General features: G+C 46.0%; 1 protein-coding gene across 1 annotated transcript in view; it reads right to left on the bottom strand.

The window, feature by feature from the left end:
- Positions 1-10,136: 10,136 nt before the first annotated feature.
- The window catches only part of LOC142290665 (thread biopolymer filament subunit alpha-like), a 45,927-nt gene continuing 28,506 nt past the window's right edge, over positions 10,137-27,557 (bottom strand). The window contains exons 9-10 of the mRNA XM_075334649.1: positions 15,514-15,839; positions 10,137-10,818 (exon numbers count right to left, since the gene is read on the bottom strand). Coding sequence (XP_075190764.1) covers positions 10,796-10,818; positions 15,514-15,839 — 349 coding nt within the window. The 3' untranslated portion in view covers positions 10,137-10,795. The remainder of the gene's footprint in view (positions 10,819-15,513; positions 15,840-27,557) is intronic.

The following is a 27,557-nucleotide window of genomic DNA, read 5'->3' as shown; positions in this document are numbered from 1 at the left end:
GACCAGGGCCACTACCCTGGCTACCTGCACTAGGCACAGCCTCAACTCCCAGGGTCTGTCACTGTCACAGACAGACCACTTCACTCCTCACTCCACACTTGAGTGAACCTGAACTTCACTTCCCCTGAACTAACTGGTTCCCTCCCCCGGATCCTCAAGACCCCTAGGTGGGCGCTCCCAATGTCCTGGTCCTGCCCACTGGTGTGTCCTTTTTACCCTGAGGGGGGTGACTAGGATTTTGTGGCTGATGGGACCTTGTGTGGGAAGGTGTCATGTAGGGTGTAGTACACTTCTGGGACCACCTGGCGGCGCCAGGGCGTCACACAATCAGCACACTTACAGCAGAACTTTCCCCGGCACAGCTTGGGATAACTTCTAGCACTGACAACTGGAGTTAGTGTTTCTCCCTCTTCGTGGGCCCGTGGCTTGGAGCAGGAGGCTCGGCCCGGGTTGCAGATAGCAACTGAGGGACACTTAACTAAAAGACTTTCATGAGCACTGGCGGTGACCGCCGACTATCCGGGATTGGTTGGAGCCCATCGTGGCAGAGATCAGTACTCTGGGGCAGCGCTTGAACTACTTGCGAGTAAAAGACCTGGAACCGCAGCCCCTGCCTCTGCCTCTCCTTTACCATCACCGTCGCCCAGCGCTGCGGTGCCATCAGGGACTACCACCACCCCCATCCGTTCTCCATCATCCTCTCCGGGGTAATCCTGCTCTGCCTGTGGAGAGCGACACCATCCCGGCTGCGACCTTCACCAACAGCCCCGGTGGCCCATCCCTGGCCGCATACCACAGGTGGCATCATGATCATAAAAGACTTTCCTAAACCATCACTACCGTCCCAATCCTCTGCCCTACCTCCACCGCCTTCCCTACCCTCCTGTACGTCTCTGGGTCACGAAAACGAGCCAGGCCAGCCCGTGACGACGCAGAGTATCTACATTCCCGGCCTGCGGCGTGTCGGGTGAAAAACCCTCGACCCCGGAGTGTTACAACCCTACAACTGACCTCCCCCTGATAAATCACAAGGTCCCACAAATCCTATAACCCCATCTTCCAATTTTTCTCTACATAAAGTGCATTACACCTTAAGCCCTTCCTATATCCTCAGGCCTAGCATCCCTTCTTAATCATGTTGCCCTCCCTGCACCAGCTGCCAGCTATCAGGATGACCATCAACTCACAATTTCCCCCAGAACACATATAAGTGCTCAAGGATCCAAACTAAGCATGTTCATGTAGTAAAAGACAGCCAACACAACAGTAGTACACATACTGCTCCCATATGAACCACAAACATAGCACAAAACTAAATGGCCCCCTAAACTGTAACCAAATGAGGGTGAATGTAAGAACATAAACATGCAGACTCTCAACACCCAATACTGCTTACGAGTTCATCCCCCAAACCCCAGTGAGATGCTTCCATCATAGCTCCAATACGGAGCTAAAGAGGGGGTTCACTACTTGCAATAGTGGCCTCCTCTCTGCACAACTGATAGGGAAGGCTTTTACTAAATACTTTGTTCAGCTAAATCTGTGTCTGAGTGGCGCTGTTGCGGTCGGCTCATCTCCATGAAATGACCACCTGGGTCCGTGACCTCTGGGATCCGGTGATGTCATGTCAACGTCCAGTTGACCCGACATCACCGCGACCGACCCCAGTCTTCCCGAGTGACTGGGCTGTGGGTGGCGTTTCACAGCCCCGCATTGCTCCTGCTTGCAGTGCTCTGTAGTGAATGAGAGTGCGCACGACATGCTGTGCTGTGATGCTGTGCTGTGACGAGCAGTGAAATGCCGTCCATAGCCCAGTCACTCAGGGAGACTGGGGCCCGCCTCAGGGATGTCAGGTCAACTGGAAGTTGACGTGACATCACCGGATCTCAGAAGTCACAGAGCCCGGGTGTCACTTCATAGGGATGAGCGGACCACAATAGTGCCGCTCACAGGCAGATTTGGCTGAACAAGGTATTTAGAAAAAGCCTTCCCTACCAGTTTTACAGAGAAGTGGCCACTATTGCAGAGAAGTGAACCACCTTTTTAAATATTTATTTATTTTTATTGTTTGTTAAGTGGAGCTCAGTGCCTACAAAAGTATAGAGACTAAAAAAAAAAATTAAAAAAAAATAAACCTTCTCATAGCACATAAAATCTGCTCTCAGCGTCGCCGCTGTGTCTCCAGGGGACGGTCGTGCTTTGATGTACAAGTCACTCATTTTTTTTACTCTCGGCCCTGTCATCTGAAATGTCACACTATTTACTTTTATTTTTTTTTGGAACATATTTGCTCCTTGTTTACTAAGAGTACAAAGTGAAAATCTCTTATCCGGTTTTATGAGATTAGTTAGGAATAAGGTGGAAAAGAGAGAAAGGTCAAATATAAAGCTGAATTCAGGAGCAAGAATTTTACTAATCCACTGCAATCACCAGGATTTTTGTATATAACCAAAAGTTACTGCTATACTGGCACTATCAGGCTGATTCTATACATACCTTTTGTGGTCAGCTCGGATGTTTAGGTTTTGATATCCAAGAAAGTAAAGTTTATAAAATTGGCAGCTTCTTGAGTGACAGCAGCTGAGGATCAGATAATATCTGGGAGGTATTCATAGTTATCCCCTGCTCCCGTTACAATTAGCATAAGCATTATACAATCGATTTAATTTTTGACTTGCAGGACATGTGTGAGGTCATACCCATGTGACCAAATTTTTTTTTTTAAATATTTTGACTATTGTTTTTAACTTGAGGTGTCACACGTAGCGATGTGTGCTGCCGCAGGAACGACGAACAACCTGCATCTTGCAACAGCAACGATAATCGGGAATGGAACGATCAACGATAAGGTAAGTAATTTTGATCGTTAACGGTCGTTCATACGTTTCACACGCAATAACATCGCTAACGAGGCCGGATGTGCGTCACGAATTCCGTGACCCCAACGACATCTCGTTAGCAATGTCGTTGCGTGTAAAGCGGCCTTTAGGCTATGTGCCCACGGGACTCTGTACCCCCGGATTTTGCCGTGGAAAACCTGCGGATTTATCTGGATTTTCTAGATAAATCCGCAGGTTTTAGCAAGTACAGACACTCCCCATGTTATCCTATGGGACATGGGGAGTGTCTGTGTCCATGCTGCGGTATGTGCAGCTGTGGAATATGTTGCGGATTTCCCGCAGCCATACGTAACTGCATGTCAATTACTCATACGGAAATACCTGCGGAATTCCTGGCCCTCCACAATGGAGATAGAGGCCGGGACTTCCGCAGGTAAGTCGCACGAATGTCCGCAGGTTTACCGCAGCTATTTCGCTGGAATCCCGCAGCTTTGTATAGCTGCGGGAAACCTGCGGAAGTAACTGCGGATATATCTTAGGGTACATAGTCCCGTGGGCAAATAGCCTTACTAATTTGGAGTTCAGGAAGCATAGAGTGTATTTCGCTCACACTTCTATTTCAATTTCCCTTGTGTTGTGTAAAGTGTTATATGTTTCCAATGCACTGTACAGTGATAAGAAAAAATATAGAAATAGAGGAATTCACTATAAAGATGTTCTCACCCGACCGGTGGACTTTATACTGCGTGTCACTTACCATTGCACGTCCTCACCACTTACCACCAGCTGCACTAAACCCATACACCAAGATCATTTCAATATGGTTTTGATGAGTCAGTGGATTTCTCACTTCACTGCTATGTTTTTCCTAAATGTAGTGTCTAATAAACTTATGTACTGAATTTTATGTGCTGGCTCTTGATAATATATGCATGTTCACCTTTTGCTTCCAACTACCATGCTTAGAATAAATTACCCAAGGAAAGAGTATGTGCGGAGAATACTTAGTGGAACTGCAGTTTATTCATCGACTTCAGCTTTTCTTGTAAACATCAAGCTCCGGGGATGAGCTGTACTAAATCCTAAAAACACTATCAACGACTTTTATGTGCCCATCACATAACTCTTCCATCAATAAAATGGAGAAGGGAAATAATTGTATTCTCCGTAGATCAAAGATACATTATTCCAAAACATTCTTTACCATTGTGAAAGCAAACTGTGTTCTCCAGTCTACTCTTAGCTGATAAACCAAGCAAAAACCCATTTATTAAAGTTATAGTAAATAACGAGGGTCTACTGTTTAGGACTCTCATCTATCAGCCAAAAGAACAGTTACCAAGACTGTCTCTCTCTGTGGAGGACCCAGCATATCCATTTGACACATGGACGGCCTACTCAATTTAAAATGAATTGTGTAATACCTCTTGTCAACTGCGGGGTTGCTGCAGTGCAATACAGCACTTGATTCCAGGTTGTTCCAAAGCTGATCACTGGGATCTAAGAAGCACACTAACACATCTCCACCAGAGTCCACTCCTGTGATTTCTGCTTTGGTCACCAGGCGTCGCCGTATTCCCGCTGTGGCCAGTGCTAGTGATAGGGGAGGAGTCAGTACTGGTAGCTCTGGTGGGCGCAAGCTCTGCCCATCCACTAAGCTGGGTTTCCCTGAGACATGCAGTACCACTGGCTGACTGTGGTGGCTTGTGCCTTCCAGCTGAAGTTACCACCTTTCAGCCTCAGCCAATGGGAAGACACCACACCCTTCTTATTCCCCCTCCGGTCTGCTGGTTGCCGTTAGATATAGAGTCTAGTTTATCCTGCTTGTCTCTGGTTCTTACCCTGCTCTGTATATTGATCCTTGTGTTTTGACCCCTGCTTGCACTCTGACGACTCTCCTGCCTGCCATTTCTGTACCTCGCGGCCATCTCCGGTTTTGACCTTAGCTTGATTTCCTGACTATGCTCTTGTCTGACGATTTTGTCCCTTTTCTGTATCTCCTAGTTTGACCCTCCCTGACAGCTACTCTTCTTGGGATTGCAGCCTTCCACAGGTAGTGATCTCTGGAGCCCTATAGTAATTCCAGATCCCTGTATAGGGGGTTGAAGGGTTTTGGGGTTCTCGGGATCCTGCTTAGTGGGCGGCTAGACTCTAGCCTATCCGTGACAGCCATCGTGAGACTGTGGTACCCATGTGAACAGAAGGGGCAGGGCGGGGCCTCAGCCAACAGAAAAATGTTGCTTCGTGGTATCAGCTTTGTTGGTTGAGGCCCCGCCCCGTCACATGGGTATGATCTCACACCGGTCCTGCAAGGGAAAAAGTGAATCGTTTGTATAATACTTATGCTACTTATATCAGGTGGAGGGGATAACTCTGAATACCCCCCCCAGATATTATCTGATCCTCAGCTGCTGTCACTCAAGAAGCTGCCGACTTTATAAACTTTACTTTCTTGCTTTTCAAAACCTATACATCCGAGGTGACCACTACAGGTATGTAGAGAATCAGCCTCATAGTGCCAGAATAGCACTGGCTTTAGGTTCTATACGAAAATCCTGATGATTGGTTCCCTTTAGGATCCCCGCCCTAATAGCTCAACATGAGCAGCTCCCACACTAGGGGACTGGGTCTGTCTATTGTTTTTGTCCACATTTTGTTAGCTAAAAAATTCCTATTAGTTTCTGCTTCCTTAAATGTAGGGGATGTTATGATTTCTTTATCACAAAGTCCACATAGTATCTTTCTGCACCTGACCCTGATGATTACAGGTGCATTGTACAGGGGGAGTCAGGGGATAACATGCACCTTTATAGAATGCAACACAACAGGCACTGCATAAGGTGCTAGTTTTGGGTTATATCTCTAAAATCTGATGACAGGTTCCCTTAATTTAGTAGATCTGACACAGGGAGATAGAAGAGTGCAGACTAGCAGAAAAGCAGCCTATTACCTGATTACTGTAAGGGGTACTTTGCACGCTGCGACATCGCTACTGCGATATCGTTGGGGTCAAATCGAAAGTGACGCACATCTTTCGCCGGTAACGACGTTGCAAGGTGTAAAGCCTAGATTCGCCGATAAACGATCACAAAAGCGTTGAAAATCGGTGATCTTTGTAGCATCGGTCATTTTCATAATGTCGCACCTATAGGAGATACGATATTGTTCCTCGTTCCTGCGGCAGCACACATCGCTGTGTGTGAAGCCGCAGGAGCGAGGAACATCTCCTTACCTGCCTCCACCGGCTATGCGGAAGTAAGGAGGTGGGCGGGATGTTTACGTCCTGCTCATCTCCGCCCCTCCGCTTCTATTGGCCGCCTGCCGTGTGACGACGCTGTGACGCCGCATGAGCCGCCCCCTTAGGAAGGAGGCGGGTCGCCGGCCAGAGCAACGTCGCAGGGCAGGTAAGTGCGTGTGAAGCTGCCATAGCGATAATGTTCACTACGGCAGCTATCACAAGATATCGCATGTGCGACGGGGGCGGGGACTATCGCGCTCGGCATCGCTAGCCGATGCTAGCGATGTCACAACGTGCAAAGTACCCCTAACACCTGCCTGGATCCACAGACTCAGATGGGCTGTAATGGACAGGCTAGAGGGAAGCCACTCAGCAAGCAAGACCCCCAGAACCCTGAAACCCTTTAACACCTATACAGGGATTTGGAATTACACAGGGCCCTGGAGATCACTACCTGTGGAAGGCTGCAATCTGAGAGAGTAGTCGTCAGGCAGGGTCAAACCAGGAATTGCGGAACAGGGACAGAATCGGCAGGCAAGGACGTAATCAGAAACAAGCAGAGGTCAAAACCGGATCTGTCAGCGAGGTACAAAAACAGCAGGCAGGAGGGTAGTCAGGAAACAAGCGGTAATCAGCACACGAAATCACAGAACAGGAAGGAACAGGAACTAGAATTTTCAGAACTATCTCTGGCAGAGGTCAGCAGATAGGAGGGGCATTAAAAAGGGTGTGGTGTCTTCCCATAGGCTGTAGCTGAATGATGGTACTTCAGCTGAGAGACACCCGCCACTTACAGTCAGCCCGTGGCACTGCAGATCCCCAGGAAACCCAGACCAGTGGATGAGCGGAGCCCGCGCCCACCGGCGCCGCTGGCATCGACTCCTCTCCCATCACCAGCACTGTCCACGGCAGGAACACGGCGTCGTCTGGCGATCGGAGTAGAAGTCGATGGAGCGGACTCCGGTGGTGACGTAACAATTACTCAGGCAGTGTCCCACCGCCTAGGAGAGTGATAACACAGGAGAAACTCAGTAGCAGAGGCCTCAGCACCCAGAGCTGGTCACCAGCGAGGTTAGTAACATGACTTGGATTCTGTGGGGCATAACAGGAACGGATCTGGAAGGTTCAGGTTCAAACTCTTGGGCTTGGATACAATATGAGACCAGCTATAGTGGGTCCTTGCAGAGCTACAACTTAGGGAAGAAATGTTGATATGTCCTTTCACCAGTTGATTCCATTGTTCACAACTGTACAAAGTTATAACCTCAGAGTAACAGCCATTAAACTCAGTTCCATTCAGTTATTTCCAGGAATGTGAATTACAAAAACGTCAGTTGTGTCCTTTGTTCCCAGTGGTTCTTAAGGTGCAACGAGGGCAGCCCCAATGATATGCACCTTCCCGCACAGATCCACCCTACATTCAGGGTTGGTTTGTTCCCATTAACAGCATTCCACTTAACACCACTTTTCCTCTATTTCTTGTCAGGCAAGGATGAACTCCATCTTTCGATTCCTCTATAAAGATTTGTAAAAAAACCAGTGTCTTCCCAATAAGCTACAGCTGTTTTCCCTATCTGTATCCCTTAGTTTACTGCGTGCAGACATTTTTACAGAGTTCTTAGATGTAGCATGTATCAGAGCTAAGAAAGTTAACCCTGCAAATACTATAGCTTTTTGTGTACATTGTTTAGTGATAGTGAGCTGCTAATCACTGCTGAGGCATGGTTGAATTATCAGGTATGCAAGACCTAGTCCGGGCAGTGATAATCTCCTGCGGATAAAACTCTCATTGTATTGAAACTAGACAGCACAGACTTATAAGTGACACTGCTGAAATCAGTGTTTCAGTCCCTGCCACCCTCAGATTACATATCAAAAATCTGCAGACAAAGGGTAGTTTCATAACAGTAATTTGCAGAATACCTCTTCCTTATGAATGTTTTGCCCTTTTAATTAACCGGATTTAAGCCATAATGAATGCTAGGTTGGACCCTTCAATGTTTCCAAGAATTTTCTGGAGCTGTGAAATTTTTACCTAAATAAGTCACACTGGCCAAAACTGATATTTAAATGCATTGGATAAATGACCCTTAGCTCCAGATTGCCTATTTGTCTTCACAAAATGATGGCTATTTGCAGCTACCACTAGGATGAGCTTATGTCAGGGACCGGGTGTAACAGATGACCAGGGAAGATAGGGTAACCTATGGAGACCCTAATGCTGCGGTCTCTGAGCTCCTCCCGCACACCCGGAGGTACCCTTGAAGGTAGAGAGGTCCAAGCCCCTGACCTGGCCCTAACTACTGCCCTGACCCTGATGACAAGTCCCCACCACTCCTACCACCCAGGGGACTGATCAGGACAAAGATCCCCCAAACCCCTACAACAACAAACTACAGACAGGGGTAAAATAAAAACTAATACACACCTAAAACCTACACCAGGGAACAACCAAGGATATACTGTATGTGTAAGGGATAAAAAGGGAAAGGAGGTAGTACAAAAACAAAACAAGTTGCAACAAACCACAGCAGACAGCAATAACAGCAACAATCACATCCTCTCTGCTCCCAGGCTAGCTCCTAACGGTATAGAACAACCAGAACCAAGTCCAGGAAGCAGAGGCCTTAAATCCCAGCCAGAAGTTGATTAACTGCTGAAAGCTGAGCAAGTCTGCTGTTGCACCAGAGAAGGAATTAATCCTTAATGTGCCCAAAGAAAAAATGACATTTAAAGTGCATGGTCCCATATGGTTCGGTAAGAGCTAGCCCTGAGCATGTCCCTAACACGTGACAGCTCAATGGATAGTGAATTATACAGCTGCTATTCAATATAGGGAGCTGTAAAAATCTCTATATAGTGAGCCTATGCCCCCTACTCGCACAGTGGATGTGAAAAAATGATTATCAGGAATCAGAAGCAATTCTGTGTTTCTTAGCAAGGGCCACATTAGTTTGTTGTGTTGCCTCCTCTATAATCCACTAATGCTATGTGTCCAGAGGAGAAGTCCTGTTCAAAATATATTCTCAGAGTTCTGTGCAATATTGATCTGTAATATCATAATATGAAAAGGAGGTGAAAAGTACTCAAAGTATCCAACGTAGTCGGGTCAACATGGTGACCAGGAGAACAAGTGACTAGGGTAGTCGGTTCCTCATACAGGACGCTGAGCATCGAGGCCCCAGACAGTATACGATTACAGAAGGTGAAGGGCCTGGTCACACAGTGTGTGAGACGAAACAGGAACCCTGGGCGGACCTTCTGAAAGCCTCAGTAGCGTGAGGCTAGAGTTCGGCCATAGTGATAACCTATCTGGACGTGTAGTCACAGAAGGGGATGGATTGACTCTCATGGATGGTTTTGTGATGTTGAGTTGGGTGTTGGTGAAACATCTGGGACTAATGAGGACAGGAACATCTAGGTTGGAAGGAGTAAAGGGACTATTGGTGGGGAGGCTTCATATTGAGCAAGAAATGTACGAGAAGATGTGTAACCACTATTCTGGATGTACTGTGTTTTTCAAGTTACATTTAGGTAAAAAAAACTGGTGGTCTCCTTCTGTGCTTAAGCTAACATCTGGTTTTGACCAACCAAAACCATCAGCAGCGTGAGTCATGCACGGGCGAATCACCATCAGGACACAAGTCCACACACATAGACATTACCACCCCATCTTTCTCGTGGCATACTGGGGTGCAAGGGAACAACACCTCAGCCCGTTCTACGCTACAGTCTCTTTGTCGGAATGATTCATGAACTGGTCTTGGCCAGCCAAAACCTTCGGTATCACGCAGACTACATGGGCGTACTGCTCCCATGGCAAAAGTCCACACGCCCAGCCATGATTGTGTCTTCCATGTAGTGTTCCAGGGAGTCAGGAATCATCACCTAGCCCTCGACTACTGCCCGGTGGCACTCTACATACACATTGCTATGGTGATATTATCAGTCACAATTTAGTAAAGAAACTCATAAAACACAGACTCCTCCCACACGTAAATGTTTAAGAAATGCTTTTATTTTGATTTCTTTACATTTTTGACAACATAAAGCCCTTATTTTGCTCAGGGATCTGCTAAATGCGCTCTGGATACAAGGACTCAGCAGGAGATTCAAGCACGCTCCTTTATGTTAAACAAAACATGGTGCCTGTACCTGGAAGTTACATATCTAAGTGTTGGCAGCACGTCAATCTCCGTCATGACACATACTGCGAGTATATTATTCACGCTTTCAGCCTTACATGCAGTGTGGAGGAGATATGCCCTTGTCTGTTCAGCAGTCCATAGCTCAGTGATATTTCCCAGATTAGGCTAAATTTCCTGCAGCTCAGTAATTAGAAATTTATGTGGCAAGCGTGGGGGTTACATGTATAATTTATCATTTTGTGGAAAAGGACCCTGAAAGAAATGGCCGAAAATAAAAATAAGAAAAAAAAAAGTAAAAAAAAATAAAAAAAAAATGCCTAAAATCACCACAAGCTCACACAGAAGAAAAATAATACAATATGTTCGACACAAACAAACGATAAAGTCCCATGTTAGAAAACGGTAGAGATAAAGCAACGTCGTCTTCTCTGGAAGCTCGTTAAGTGCAGATATTACTTTTTGCATGGAGAAAAATCCAGCCGGGTTTCTATTATCACAGCAAGGTTGTTCAGTGGGATTTCTCAGAAATTTGTGACAGATGCTGCTCTTCAATAACAGGTTCCTGATCTTCAATAAGTAGTGGAAGTAGATACTGAAATGTAAAGCAGAAAATTAATTAGTCGCTAATATAATACATCCCAGGGCTTAAAACATGGTTATGGCATCATCTCTACCATTAAAGATGGTAAATTAAAACTTAAAGGGAACCTTTGTCACCAAACATGGTGTCATATCTGCCATCTTCATGTTACAGAGCAGGAGGAGCTGAGAAGATTGATATATAGGTTTATTGGAGAAGTTTCAGTATATTTTGAATCATAACAATTTAAAATCCTGCTTTTTCTATGTTTAAGAGTCCAGTGGGCGGTACTATTTAGTGTATGACTATAGGACCGCCCCCTGGACTCTATTTTTTTTATTTAAAATTCTTTATTTAACCATAAACATGGAATCATTCCAGTCTGGATCAATTGCAATACATTTCACAACCATTATATAGCATTGTATAACAGACTAACTGTGACACATGAATATTTTCAACATTTTGACCTCTCCATGTTTACCAAAGGTTTTATAGTACGGGAATACCAGGGTAGATTAAGAAAGAGAGAAAAAAGAAACGAGTAAGACAAGAAAGGTTTAGCGAGAAACGAGCGGGGGTGGGATACATAAGGGGAAAGGGGGAAGGAAGGGAAAGACACTGGGACACGAACGAACACAAAGCAGGGATCCACCCTCTCAGAGCACCTCCGTCCCATGGCATCCATGGGGCCCCCCTCAATCAGGGGGTATCCATGTGCCGTAGTGCCCCCTGGACTCTTAAGCGTAGGATAAGTTAAGAATTAAAGGAATGAAAACACAGGTGATACTGAATATTTTCCTACAAAACTATATATCAATCTGCTCAGCCTCTTCTCCTCTATGAGATGATTCCCATTAAAGGGGTTTCTGGGTTTATAATATTGATGGGCTAACGGTATAATGGGCCTTTGGTATCTAATGTATTGGGGTCTGGCTCTTGGCTTGCTTGTCGATCAACTGTTTAAAGGGGCAGCAGCTTAGTAGAAACAGTGCAGGTTATTATCACTTTAATGCAGCAGTGACAATACTATGTAGACCGCATTTGGTAAACTTTGAAGAGTCTGCGGTGATTATTTAAGCCTTGCGACTTCTTTAAAAAGCATAGGTGGGTTTTGTTAAGAGTTGGACTCTTAAAACCATGATGTACCCTACTAATTTCTCAACTTAACAAATTATCAACTATCCAAAAAGTAAGTCAGAACGTGCCGATTGCTTGGGGTCCAACTTACAGAATGCCTACTAATTCCAAGAACCGAGATTTAAACTGTCCGGTAAGCAAAGAGTGTCATTGCTCCATTCACTGCGTAGGGGACTATTGAAGATACTTGTCAATGTAGAAACTTGGCACTCAAGATCAATGTAAACAGTGGTTTTCATTGTGAAGGACTGGCAGTGCCACATAGGCAGCGGTGGACACCGCGTCTTACCAGCTACGCTGCTCGCCACGCTCCTATACTTTCTGAGGACCCCCTGCTCGCAAACTGATGAAGGTCTTTTCACCAAAATGTCTGTTCTTGTGCTGGTTCTACACGTTCTTCTCAATAAAAGACCACTATTCACATTTATCTTGAGTGCCAAGTTTCTACATCTACTTGAGACGGTTTTGAACCCTACTTGTGCACCATCCCAGAAGTGCCATGTGTATCAACTTACTGTAGATACTTGGGTATGGATAGAGCAGCTCCATCTAAGAGCTTATGCCCCAGTGATCAGCAGCACATTATCACCTAGAACCTGGGAACTGAATGTATAATAGTATAATGGTATAAACTAGTGATGGGCGAATAGTAAATATTCGTGTCATATTATTCGTAACGAATCTCAAAGTTCTATTCCGGTATTCGTCACGAATAACAAATCTAATGCAAGTCAATGGGGAATCTGAGCATTTTTCTTGTCATGACGAATACTGGAATAGCACTCAGTATTCGGTAAGCCTTACCCGAATACAAATAGTTACCCAACTCTAGTAAAACATACATATAAAACTGTCTAAAACATTTCTAAGAAATCAATAAACTCTGTAAAAAAATACAATATGGATTATATCTAAAAAACAGAATTGATTACCGCTAACCAATGGCTGAATGTACGGGGATATGGTAGGGAAGCAGATTGGTGTAATCCTCCACACTAAATTTTCAGAGTCAATATATAGACTTTAAGAGGGGATATATGGCAATTCTATATAATGATATACAATAAGAATCTGTAAAAAGCATGTACAGTTATTGTACTCCCCTCCTTAATATATTGCTTTTGCCTACTTTATATCGAATTATGTAAAGTCCTTCTATGCAACAAATTACATTTTGTGTTCACTAACACAAACAGTGCAAAGTGTAAAATTTTCATTCAGAAATGGATATTATATTGTAAATATATATATATATATATATCAGCACCAAAAATGTGCAGGTCTGTACTGTAATCAGTAGAGCTGAACTATTATATGTGAAATAAACAGTGGTGGTATTGTCATATAATGGGGTGGCAGTGGAGGGGATGACCTAAGACAAGCATGGATGGGATATCAATGCCTGATTTGTGGGCGTCCAATGGCTAAAGGCCCCATTACACGCAACGACATCGCTAATGAGATATCGCTGGGTCACGGAATTCGTGACGCACATCCGGAGTCGTTAGCGACGTCGTTGCGTGTAACACTTACGTGCGACCGCTGACGATCCAAAAAAAGGGAAAAATCGTTGACACGTCGTTCCTTTCCAAAAAATCGTTGATTTTTTAGGACGCAGGTTGTTCATCGTTCCTTAGGCAGCGAACATCGCTACGTGTGACACCCCAGGAACGACGAACAACAGTGTTCCTGCGTCCTCCGGCAACGAGGTGGGAGTGACGTTAATGTGGCTGCTCTCTGCCCTTCCGCTTCTATTGGCGGGCTGCTGTGTAACATCACACGAAACTCCGCCTTATAAAAGTGTTTGTTCGGCGGCCACAGCGACGTCGTTAGGAAGGTATGTGCGTGTGTGTGGCGCCCTGGACAAGCCAGGGGCCACAGGTAACAACACACACCCCCACCCCCAGCAGTTTCACAGCAGACATCCCCAGTGAAACTTGATTCCTTTCCTCAGGCTCAGACTGACACACCAGGTGGGCAGAGTCAGTAGATGGAGACGCCCACCCAGGAGTTTAGCTGGCCTGAGGCAGGAAACAAGCGCAGACAAGTCTAGGAGAGGAAGAGAGAGGAGGTCTGCAGAGAGGCAGACGCAGACTGGGGCCTAGGATTGGAGCCTAGGGCCCTCGTGCAGCAGAGAGTCAGGCAGACGGTAGTGGCCATCTGCAGGGAGCCGGGGAGACAGTTGGTGGAACCGTAGGTAGCCGGGGCTGGGCGGTGGCCCACCGGTACCGAACCGGGGAGCCAGCTGGAAGCCGGAGCGCAGGAGGAGCATGCACGGAGGTGGAAGAAAGGACTTACACCACCAAACTGGGTCAGGGGAGAAACAACAACCGCAGCCGTCTGTGGGCACCCGTCCATCCAGCCGAGTGGTTTACCAAGGACTGTGTCGTGATTACTGGCTGAGTGAGTACCCCGTGCCGTGCGGCACAGCGCTGCCCCTGCGACCCTGCACCTCGCCAGGCCCCATAACCCGCCTGCTACCCATCCACCTACCTCACCGGGCCCCGGGACAACCAACCCCCTACCCACGGAGGGGAGAACTAACATCTAGCTGCTCCATACCATCACTCCCGGGATCCCCGTCCAGAGCAGCGGTGGTGTCACAACCTCACCATCTCCCTTACCAAACCCCCTTTTACTGTGGAGCCTGGGATCACAGACCGGGTCATGCCACCGTGATACCCACAGAAGTGACCCCGTGGCCCAGATCTGAGTACCCCCTGGTCCCCGGGCGACACATGTGATGCGTACCTCCGATATTGTTCGCCACGGGTAGCGATTTGCCCGTGACGCACGCACGACTGGGGCGGGTGCGATCGCTAGCGATGTCGCAGCGTGTAAAGCGACCTTAAGACCCCACATCCCAAAATGGCTTTGGATGCACTGTTTCACTTCATCTATGGCAAGCTCCACATGGTCAATCCATTAACCCATGCGGCTTACTGAAAAAACAGAGCTAATCTATCCAAAAATGAATCACTGCACTTTTGTTACCTGAGGACATCTCACTTATTGGACCCCAATGGATCGGACATGATGGCACGATGGGTGATAGGAGAGCAATATCTGTTTTGGGAATCCCTTGAGTGCATTATAATATGATAATCAACCAATAATATCACCAAAATGTGGTATTTCCATAATGTGTGATTAAGTACCTGTTCACACAGGGTGGTTTGAAGCAAATCACAGGTTGGTTTGAAGAAAATTCTTCTGAACAAATCAGAATTGGACCCCAAAGAAAGGGGAAAAGTATAAAAGTATAAAAGTTTTTGATCTGATTCCTGTTGTACTTGCAATAAGCAGCCCAAAATAGTATGTTAGTACCTGGCCTTAACAAGGTAAAATACTTCAAAGGCAAGAGAGCAATTTAGAAATCTAAATGTTCAAGATGGTGGCTTTCTACTTTGGTTTTGAAGGCCCCGTGGTTGAATACAAAGTAGTAAGTAAATGGTAAATGAAGGAGATCAAAATTGATGTTGGATTGGCCCAATATCATATAGAGACATTACCTTATATTATACATTTATAAAAAAAAAAGATAAGGAATTCTTGATGAGAACTTACATGAGCTGGAATTTAGGCTTCCATACTGTAATCCGCCTCCAAAGCTTGATCCAAATCCAAAGCCTCCACCGCCCAGGCTTCCACCACCGCCAAGTCCTCCTCCAAGGCCAAGCCCTAAGCCTCCTCCGAGACCACCTCCAAAGCCACCACCTAGGCCACCTCCAAGGCCACCACCAAGTCCAAGACCTCCTCCGAGGCCACCTCCTAGTCCTCCTCCAAGGCCACCTCCAAATCCGGCTCCACCACCAGCTCCTCCACCACCTCCCGCAGCAGAGGACACAGTAGATTTGGACATCTGGACGGTGATGCCACTTCCAGAGCTGAGTCTGAAAAACAGAGAAATAAAGGATTAAATACATTTTATAATCCAAACTAAAAAAAATGTAAACTTCCAGCGATACATGGACCAAATGACAATAAAAGGAGGAATGGAATAAAACATCACGTGTATTTAATCATTGAAAAAATTGATTAACAGAATAAAATCCATAATGAAGGAAGAGGAAAATCAGACACGTTTCGGCTAAGCCTTAATCATGGTTATCTTATGTGCACATTTCCACCCTCGAGTAATAAAACCTAATAATGAATCCAAAGATGAGAGCTACGAGGAGGTGGGCGATCCTTGTGGTAATCTGTACAATCCTTTGAAGGAATTGGAAGCGATAGCTGTCGGTTGCACGATGGTTAAGGTGAAAGCTGTCTAATGAACATGGTCAGCTTTAAAGGTGAATATCTATATTTTTGTTTGCTTTTTTCCTTAGGATTGGAAAGAAGGAAGGGAGGATAATCATCATGGGATAATTTATCTGTCTCCTCGTGAAGGGGTTTTCTCACAAAGAAAGTTAATTTTCCAATAGATCTTGGAATAATAATAAGTTTCATAATTGGATGTGTTTATATAAAATATTCCTGTGCTGAGATAATCTTATATATGTGTCCCTGCTATGTGCTGTGTAATGGCTGTGTCTGACCGTACAGGAAATGGTCTGATCATATGACACCTACAGACACATTAGAGGAAAGTCTGTGGAAGGAAGGGCGCAATTGGGTCTTACCAGGTAAGCAGGGGGAGAAGAGGCGAAGAATATACTCACCTATAGGGGTTGTGAGAGGTCACAACATCTAAAGAAGCATGTGATAGCTGCAGCACTGCAGATTCAGGCAGATAAAAACATCAAAGGAGACTGGTTGTCATCGCCGCGCTTTTCGCCACTCCGAAGACGAAAATTAAATCATCCAAGTCTTTATTGAAGGAGTAAATACAAGTCAACGTGACTATCCTTGTCAGTGTTATTTTGTCCTGAAGAAGGGGGCTGTGACCCCAGAAACGCGTTGACTTGTATTAGCTCCTTCAATAAAGACTTGGATGATTTAATTTTCGCCTTCGGACTGGTGAAAAGTGCGGCGATGACAACCGGTCTCCTTTGATGTTTTTATCATATCACATCTACTGGATAGGGGAGGACGTAAAAAAAAGTATACAGACATTGCAGCACGGGATCACAACTGATTCTTTCTGTGAGGTAAAACATTTTTTTTAAAATCAGGAAGGCAAATGTTTTATCTCACAAAAAGAATCAGCTATGATCCCGTGCTGTAATGTCTTTATTCTCTTTTGTATTCTGCCCTCCCCCAGTAGATGTGGTATGATCAGACGATGTTCCTGTACGGTCAGACATGGCCATTACACAGTACACAGCAGGGACACATATATAAGATTATCTCAGCACAGGAACATTTTTTTTAAACACATCCAATTATAGAAATTATTATTTCAAGATCTATTGATTAAAATGAACTTTTAAAATTAACTTTGTTGATGGGAAAACCCCTTAAAGCAAATGATTGTGTTCGCTCTAGGCTGTGAAGCAAGTGACGTTATTTTCTACAACCTATGGTAATTTATCACAACCACAGAAATCCAACCTAATTAGGCTCCTCATTCAGATAATAAAGATGCTTGTATCCTTTAAAATTCCCTGAAAAGCAACACAAATTATCTCTGCCCTACATATCTACACCACGTATGTGTCTGAGAAAAGGGAATAAAGGGAATGTACAGTTAGGTCCAGAAATATTTGGACAGTGACACAAGTTTTGTTATTTTAGCTGTTTACAAAAACATGTTCAGAAATACAATTATATATATAATATGGGCTGAAAGTGCACACTCCCAGCTGCAATATGAGAGTTTTCACATCCAAATCGGAGAAAGGGTTTAGGAGTCATAGCTCTGTAATGCATAGCCTCTTCTTTTTCAAGGGACCAAAAGTAATTGGACAAGGGACTCTAAGGGCTGCAATTAACTCTGAAGGCGTCTCCCTCGTTAACCTGTAATCAATGAAGTAGTTAAAAGGTCTGGGGTTGATTACAGGTGTGTGGTTTTGCATTTGGAAGCTGTTGCTGTGACCAGACAACATGCGGTCTAAGGAACTCTCAATTGAGGTGAAGCAGAACATCCTGAGGCTGAAAAAAAGAAAAAATCCATCAGAGAGATAGCAGACATGCTTGGAGTAGCAAAATCAACAGTCGGGTACATTCTGAGAAAAAAGGAATTGACTGGTGAGCTTGGGAACTCAAAAAGGCCTGGGCGTCCACGGATGACAACAGTGGTGGATGATCGCCGCATACTTTCTTTGGTGAAGAAGAACCCGTTCACAACATTAACTGAAGTCCAGAACACTCTCAGGGAAGTAGGTGTATCTGTCTCTAAGTCAACAGTAAAGAGAACACTCCATGAAAGTATATACAAAGGGTTCACATCTAGATGCAAACCATTCATCAATTCCAAAAATAGACAGGCCAGAGTTAAATTTGCTGAAAAACACCTCATGAAGCTAGCTCAGTTCTGGAAAAGTATTCTATGGACAGATGAGACAAAGATCAACCTGTACCAGAATGATGGGAAGAAAAAAGTTTGGAGAAGAAAGGGAACGGCACATGATCCAAGGCACACCACATCCTCTGTAAAACATGGTGGAGGCAACGTGATGGCATGGGCATGCATGGCTTTCAATGGCACTGGGTCACTTGTGTTTATTGATGACATAACAGCAGACAAGAGTAGCCGGATGAATTCTGAAGTGTACCGGGATATACTTTCAGCCCAGATTCAGCCAAATGCCGCAAAGTTGATCGGACGGCGCTTCATAGTACAGATGGACAATGACCCCAAGCATACAGCCAAAGCTACCCAGGAGTTCATGAGTGCAAAAAAGTGGAACCTTCTGCAATGGCCAAGTCAATCACCAGATCTTAACCCAATTGAGCATGCATTTCACTTGCTCAAATCCAGACTTAAGACGGAAAGACCCACAAACAAGCAAGACCTGAAGGCTGCGGCTGTAAAGGCCTGGCAAAGCATTAAGAAGGAGGAAACCCAGCGTTTGGTGATGTCCATGGGTTCCAGACTTAAGGCAGTGATTGCCTCCAAAGGATTCGCAGCAAAATATTGAAAATAAAAATATTTTGTTTGGGTTTGGTTTAGTTGTCCAATTACTTTTGACCTCCTAAAAGTGTTTGTAAAGAAATGTGTACAATTCCTACAATTTCTATCAGATATTTTTGTTCAAACCTTCAAATTAAACGTTACAATCTGCACTTGAATTCTGTTGTCGAGATTTCATTTCAAATCCAATGTGGTGGCATGCAGAGCCCAACTCGCGAAAATTGTGTCACTGTCCAAATATTTCTGGACCTAACTGTAAATGATACAAATGTGAAATGATGACAGATGTGGGTCAGTGGGCAGATCTTCTGGGTAATCAAAGTTCAGCACAGCACACCAGAACGTATTGGGTCAGCAGAACTTGGGATCTTGAGGTACGAGTGAAACCTGTACTGGCCCAGGGGGTCTACAACCTGGAAAACTCAGAAGGAGCCCATGAACCTTAGATAATTGATGCTTATTCGGCTATCTCTCCCAACTCCATGAACACACATGAAGGTTCAGCTAGGTCATGTTTTCTTTTGTTAGGCCATGTGCGCACTAGAAATTGACTATTTCTTAAGAAAAATACTGACCCTTTTAAAGAATCCCGAACCTGCGGTAAAAAACGCACCAAAACCGAAGGCGAAATCCGCATGCGGTTTTACCGCGGATTTAACATGGATTTTCCGCAGGTTGGTCCCTGCGGATTTTTACCATTATCTATGACAAAAACCGCAGGTACCTGGAGAAAAGAAGGGACATGCTCATTAATTCCGCAGCGGAAAATCCGCAGGTATAAAAAACCGCAGTGTGCTCACAACATTTTTTAAAACCCATAGGATTTGCTGGGGAATTGTCTGCAGCAATGTTACACATTTTCTGCAGCAATTCCGCGATAAATCTGGGGCAAAATCTGCCGTAAATCCGCAGCTTGCACACAGGGCCTTAGTGGTAACAGTTTTGAGGACAATTTAATCGTTCCCCAACATAAATGTGTGAGCTTTAGGCTAAAAATCATGTTTGTAATCAAAATTTTGCACCGTTTGCTTTCACAGGCTCATGATTTCCCTGCACATTCAACTTTGATGTGGTCTATGGTTATAAATCTGTTTAGAGGAGCTCAGAAAAATACAGACAACAGAGTGACAAACTTTACATCAGAATGAGCTCACTGATGGATCCTCAGTTAACTCTTTTCACAGCAAGAGATAAGGGGGCTTTACACGCTGCGACATCGCTAGCGATCTCATTAGCGATATAACACGCCAGATCGCACATACGATTTGCCGAGATCGCACATGTGATCGGCACTAAAAAAAAAACAAAAAAAAGAAACATGACCTATGTGTGATCTCGGCAAAAAAAAATAAAAAAAATCAAAAAACGTATCTGCGATCTGGCATGTCACATTGCTAACGAGATCGCTAGCGATGTCACAGCTTGTAAAGCACCATTTATAGACTCTGAAACACAGAAGCTGTAAAAGGCAAATAATACAATTTTTTTTATGAAACCCCACTGTAAAAAAAAATGTTTTTTTTATTTTGTCCAAAATATATGCAATTAAGTAAAAAAAATAGTCCCCAAAAGTGGACAAGCAAACTTATTACACACTGTTGTATTAATGATAATCCAGAGTTCAGAAACCAATCAGCACAAGATTTTAGACCTAAAAGGAGGACAATAAATTTTGGCAATAATCCACAAGACCTTTTCACAAAAGTAAAAAAAATTCTATATATAGTTACTTATGCACAAAAAAAAGTGTAGTAAAATATTAAATCAGCAGCTTATAATAATGATTTCCATATGCTGGTGACATTTATAATACCAGAAACCAAAGTTTAATATTCAGACTACATTTGGATTAAAGTTAATCAAGTCAGGCTTTTTTTCAGATGTAAAATACCCTTTAAGATGCCGGCTATAAGAACTATAATCCAGGTTGCCTAGACCTCTGCTGTAATATCACTGAATCTGAAAAACTCTAACCCTCTCCTCAAATATTTCTTGATGTCGTTTCATAGATAATGTGATAAATAAGCAATCTGCAAATCACTTGATTTAAAAATATTCTATCTTGCCCCCGAAAAATCACTCCAAAGTGCGGGAGAGTAGAAGTAGAGACACTTAGGGATATTACAGGAAAGAGGGAGGGTCTTTGTCTCTACAGGAAATGGAAGTGGATCTTTGTCTCTCTACAGGAAGTGGTGGGCAGGATTTTCTCTCTCTACAGGAAGTGGTGGGCAGGATTTTGTCTCTCAACAGGAAGTGAGGGGGCGGTTTTTTGTTTCTCTACAGCAGGGGTGGGGAACCTTTTTTCTGTCGGGGGCCATTTGGAAATTTCTACCAACCTTCGGGGGCCGCACAAAATTATCAATGTTTAAATGACCCTGCTATATTGGGTGAAGCAATTAATTAACTGGGGGCATGGGGCTGGGGGCACAGACACCACACGCGGGGCTGGGGGCACAGACACCACACGCGGGGCTGGGGGCACAGACACCACACGCGGGGCTGGGGGCACAGACATCACACGCGGGGCTGGGGGCACAGACATCACACGCGGGGCTGGGGGCACAGACATCACACGCGGGGCTGGGGGCACAGACATCACTGTGGGGGAGGCACAGACATCACTGTGGGGGAGGCACAGACATCACTGTGGGGGAGGCACAGACATCACTGTGGGGGAGGCACAGACATCACTGTGGGGGAGGCACAGACATCACTGTGGGGGAGGCACAGACATCACTGTGGGGGAGGCACAGACATCACTGTGGGGGAGGCACAGACATCACTGTGGGGCTGGGGGCACAGACATCACTGTGGGGCTGGGGGCACAGACATCACTGTGGGGGAGGCACAGACATCACTGTGGGGCTGGGGGCACAGACATCACTGTGGGGCTGGGGGCACAGACATCACTGTGGGGCTGGGGGCACAGACATCACTGTGGGGCTGGGGGCACAGACATCACTGTGGGGCTGGGGGCACAGACATCACTGTGGGGCTGGGGGCACAGACATCACTGTGGGGCTGGGGGCACAGACATCACTGTGGGGGAGGCACAGACATCACTGTGGGGAAGGCACAGACATCACTGTGGGGAAGGCACAGACATCACTGTGGGGAAGGCACAGACATCATTGTGGGGAAGGCACAGACATCACTGTGGGGGAGGCACAGACATCACTGTGGGGGAGGCACAGACATCACTGTGGGGGAGGCACAGACATCACTGTGGGGGAGGCACAGACATCACTGTGGGGGAGGCACAGACATCACTGTGGGGGAGGCACAGACATCACTGTGGGGGGGCTGCACGCACAACTGGGGGGGCTGCACTCACGACTGGGGGGGGCTGCACACACGACTGGGGGGGGCTGCACACACGACTGGGGGGGGCTGCACACACGACTGGGGGGGGCTGCACACACGACTGGGGGGGGCTGCACACACGACTGGGGGGGGCTGCACACACGACTGGGGGGGCTGCACACACGACTGGGGGGGCTGCACACACGACTGGGGGGGCTGCACACACGACTGGGGGGGGCTGCACACACGACTGGGGGGGGCTGCACACACGACTGGGGGGGTGCACACACGACTGGGGGGGTGCACACACGACTGGGGGGGTGCACACACGACTGGGGGGGTGCACACAGGACTGGGGGGGGTGCACACAGGACTGGGGGGGGTGCACACAGGGCTGGGGGGTGCACACAGGGCTGGGGGGTGCACACAGGGCTGGGGGGGGTGCACACAGGGCTGGGGGGGGTGCACACAGGACTGGGGGGGTGCACACAGGACTGGGGGGGGTGCACAGGACTGGGGGGAGTGCACAGGACTGGGGGGGGTGCGCACAGGACTGGGGGGGGTGCACACAGGACTGGGGGGGTGCACACAGGACTGGGGGGGGTGCACACAGGACTGGGGGGGTGCACACAGGACTGGGGGGGTGCACACAGGACTGGGGGGGGGTGCACACAGGACTGGGGGGGGTGCACACAGGACTGGGGGGGGTGCACACAGGACTGGGGGGGGTGCACACAGGACTGGGGGGGTGCACAAAGGACTGGGGGGGGTGCACAAAGGACTGGGGGGGTGCACAAAGGACTGGGGGGTGCACACAGGACTGGGGGGGTGCACACAGGACTGGAGGGGTGCACACAGGACTGGGGGGGTGCACACAGGACTGGGGGGGTGCACACAGGACTGGGGGGGTGCATTGCACTCACATCACCGGAGTGCAGGAGCCGGACACACTGCATCAGAAGGAGAAGGCAGGCACTGATCTCCGGAGGGCAGGGGGCGGACACACAAGGCTAGAAGCTGAGGCTGCTGTAGACCCGCCCACAATTGGCACTGGCCGACGGGAGAACACATTGCAGCACAAACAGCAATGTGTGGATTTAAAGGGCCGGCGGCAGCAAACCGCGGTGACAGCACGAGCACTGCCTCCCCCGGGAATGTGCCCGGGGGCCACATAAAAGGTCATGGCGGGCCGCATGCGGCCCGCGGGCCGGAGGTTCCCCACCCCTGCTCTACAGGAAGAGGAGGGGTATTTCTCTGTACAGGAAGTGGTGGCCAGGTTTTTTTCTCTCTACAGGGAGTAGGGGCAGTTCTTTGTCGCTCTATAAGAAGTGGTGGGCAAGATTTTGTCTCTACAGGAAGTGGTGGACAGGATTTTGTCTCTACAGGGAGCGGGGAGTGGGTCTTTTTCTCTACAGGAAGTGGGGGTGGATCTTTGTCTCTCTACAGGAAGTGGTGGACAAAATTGTATCTCTCTACAGGAAGTGGGGGTAGGTTTTTGTCTCTCCACAGGAAGTGTTAGGCAGGATTTTGTCTACAGGAAGTAGAGAGTGGGTTTTTGTCTCTCTACAGGAAGTGGTGGACAGGATTTTGTCTCTCTACAGGAAGTGGGGGTGGGTTTTTGTCTCTCTACAGGAAGTGCTGGGCAGGATTTTGTCTCTACAGGGAGTGGTGGACGGGATTTTGTCTCTACAGGGAGTGGTGGACAGGATTTTGTTTCTACAGGGAGTGGGGAGTGGTTCTTTTTCTCTACAGGAAGTGGGGGGTGGATTTTGTCTCTCTACAGGAAGTGGTGGACAAAATTGTATCTCTCTACAGGAAGTGGGGGTAGGTTTTTGTCTCTCCACAGGAAGTGTTAGGCAGGATTTTGTCTACAGGAAGTAGAGAGTGGGTTTTTGTCTCTCTACAGGAAGTGGTGGACAGGATTTTGTCTCTCTACAGGAAGTGGGGGTGGGTTTTTGTCTCTCTACAGGAAGTGCTGGGCAGGATTTTGTCTCTACAGGGAGTGGTGGACGGGATTTTGTCTCTACAGGGAGTGGTGGACAGGATTTTGTTTCTACAGGGAGTGGGGAGTGGTTCTTTTTCTCTACAGGAAGTGGGGGGTGGATTTTGTCTCTTTACAGGAAGTGGCGGACAAAATGTTATCTCTTTACAGGAAGTGGGGGGCAAGTTTTTGTCTCTCCACAGGAAGTGGTGGGCAGGATTTTGTCTACAGGAAGGGGGAGTGGATTTTTGTCTCTCTACAGGAAGTGGTGGACAGGATTTTGTCTCTACTTGGGAGTGGGGAGTGGTTCTTTTTCTCTACAGGAAGTGGGGGGGGTGGATCTTTGTCTCTTTACATGAAGTGGTGGACAAAATTGTATCTCTTTACCGGAAGTGGGGGCAAGTTTTTGTCTCTCCACAGGAAGTGGTGGGCAGGATTTTGTCTACAGGAAGTGGGGAGTGGGTTTTTGTCTCTCTACAGGAAGTGGTGAACAGGATTTTGTCTCTCTACAGGGAGTGGGGCCGGGTCTTTGTCTCTCCACAGGAAGTGGTGGGCAGGATTTTGTCTACAGGAAGGGTGGAGTGGGTTTTTGTCTCTCTACAGGAAGTGGTGGATAGGATTTTGTCTCTCTACAGGAAGTGGTGGGCAGAATTTTGTCTCTACAGGAAGCGGGGTTTTGTCTCTCTACAGGAAATGGTGGGCAGGATTTTGTCTACAGGAAGTGGGGAGTGGAGTTTTGGTCTTTCTTTCTACAGGAAGTGGAGGCATTTTTTGTCTGTCTACAGGAAGGGGGGTGATTCTCTCTATAGGAAGTCGTGGGCAGGTTTTCTCTCTCTACAGAAGTGGGGGTGGGTCTTCGTCTCTCTATAGAAGCGGTGGGCAGTATTTTGTCTCTCTACATGAACTTGGGGGCAGAATTTTATCTCTCTACAGAAAGTGGGGGTTGGGTCTCTGTCTCTCTACAGGAAGTGGAGCTATTTTTGTCTATTTACAGGGAGTGGGGCAGGTATTTGTCTCCCTGCTCTTGCTCTCCTTGCTGTGATGTTGCATACAGGAATAACAGAGAAACGGGTAAGGCAGTAATTGAACAATGGTAGGAGCAATGCACCTATAGTGCTGGCAAAAGGCTGATGAAGGGAAACCACCTAGAGTAGATGGCAAGCTACAAAGTATGAGGATCGGGATAGTTCTTGGACATATTAGACTGGTGTGTGCACCAAATGCAGTTTTACCTTGTTGTGGAGGGAGGAGGGACAGCGTTACAATTCTGTTACAATTCTTTTACTCTTATTTTTTATTAAACACTTTAACTTCACCCTTAACCCAAAAATGTCTTTCTTAATGGCATATAAATCAGTTATCCTGCTCTACCATCTCACATTTATAAAAGTCCAGGGGTCACATAAATGAGTCATTGTCCCTACTATGCATTCATTCTCTTTGATTACTTTTTTTTCCTTTCCCTATAAAATACCTATTCTGGAATATCTTTTATGAGAACTTTGCAATTCCTTTATTACGTATTCTCAAAATGCTTGAATAAAATAATTGCATGTAACCCTTCCCCTTGTCAACAGGGTATGATTTTTCACTGCCAGCACTGATGCACCTCTTTCGAAAAGAGAATGTTAATACTTGGTAAATTTATTTCAAATACTTCCAGTAGTAATAATTTAGGAATGGCACAAGTGTAAATTACTCCAAAATTGTTATTTTATGGGGAATTCAAGTATGTATTCAAACAGGAGAGCTCTTTGTATCAGCACATGCTACAAAGTCATAGGCCGACCTTAATTATTAATTTTTTGGCAAAAAATGTGCTTTAAAAAGTCATAGTTACATAGTATGGTTAAAAAAAGAGATATGTCTATCAAGTTCAACCGAGGGATGGGAAATGATAAAGTGAATGGCATACATGAATGAACGTCCATAATGCATGATCCAGTCTGGCCTAAAGAGCAAGTTTTCCCTCGTGATCATGAGTGTCGATCGACAGGATTAACAAGAAATGTAGGTACATTAATATTTGTATTTTTTGTTTCCGAGTAGCCAATCATACTTGCACAAAATTTTGTGACTTTTTCTTAGAACTTGATAGAATTGGCACAAAGTGTACATGTTTTTTAAAGAGTTGGCATGGACTTAGATAAGTTGATTAAGAATGACATAAAGTTCATAGTATCATAGTATCATAGTTTTTAAGGTTGAAGGGAGACTCTAAGTCCATCTAGTTCAACCCGTAGCCTAACATGTTGATCCAGAGGAAGGCAAAAAAAACCCAATGTGGCAAACAAGTTCCAATGGGGAAAAAATTTCCTTCCTGACTCCACATCCGGCAATCAGACTAGTTCCCTGGATCAATACCCTGTCATAAAATCTAATATACATAACTGCTAATATTAAATTTTTCAAGAAAGGCATCCAGGCTCTGCTTAAATGTTAGTAGTGAATCACTCATTACAACATCATGCGGCAGAGCGTTCCATAGTCTCACTGCTCGTACAGTAAAGAATCCTCGTCTGTGATTATGATTAAACCTTCTTTCCTCAAGACGTAGCGGATGCCCCCGTGTTCCAGTCGCAGGCCTAGGTGTAAAAAGATCTTTGGAAAGGTCTCTGTACTGTCCCCTCATATATTTATACATTGTGATTAGATCCCCCCTAAGCCTTTGTTTTTCCAAACTAAATAACCCCAAATTTAATAACCGGTCTTCGTATTGCAGCCCACCCATTCCTCTAATAATCTTGGTCGCTCTTCTCTGCACCCTCTCCAGTTCAGCTATGTCCTTCTTATATATCGGTGACCAGAATTGTACACAGTATTCTAAGTGCGGTCGCACTAGTGACTTGTACAGAGGTAGAACTATATTTTTTTCATGAACACTTATACCTCTTTTAATACATCCCATTATTTTATTAGCCCTGGCAGCAGCTGCCTGACACTGTCCACTAAAGTGAAGTTTACCATCCACCCATACACCCAAGTCTTTTTCTGTGTCTGTTTTACCCAGTGTTCTACAATTAAGTACATAATCATAAATGTTATTTCCTCTACCCAAGTGCATGACCTTACATTTATCTACATTAAACTTCAATTGCCACTTCTCAGCCCAATCCTCCAAGTTACATAAATCTCCCTGTAATATAAAATTATCCTCCTCTGTATTGATTAACCTGCAGAGTTTAGTATCATCTGCAAATATTGAAAGTCTACTCCGCATGCCCCCAACAAGGTCATTTATAAATATGTTGAAAAGAAGCGGGCCCAATACTGACCCCTGTGGTACCCCACTATGAACTGAGACCCAGT

Source organism: Anomaloglossus baeobatrachus, chromosome 2, assembly GCF_048569485.1.
Source record: "Anomaloglossus baeobatrachus isolate aAnoBae1 chromosome 2, aAnoBae1.hap1, whole genome shotgun sequence".
Classification (NCBI taxonomy): domain Eukaryota; kingdom Metazoa; phylum Chordata; class Amphibia; order Anura; family Aromobatidae; genus Anomaloglossus; species Anomaloglossus baeobatrachus.
The sequence above is the reverse complement of the archived record's forward strand: the minus strand, read 5'-3'. Positions and strand labels throughout refer to the sequence as shown.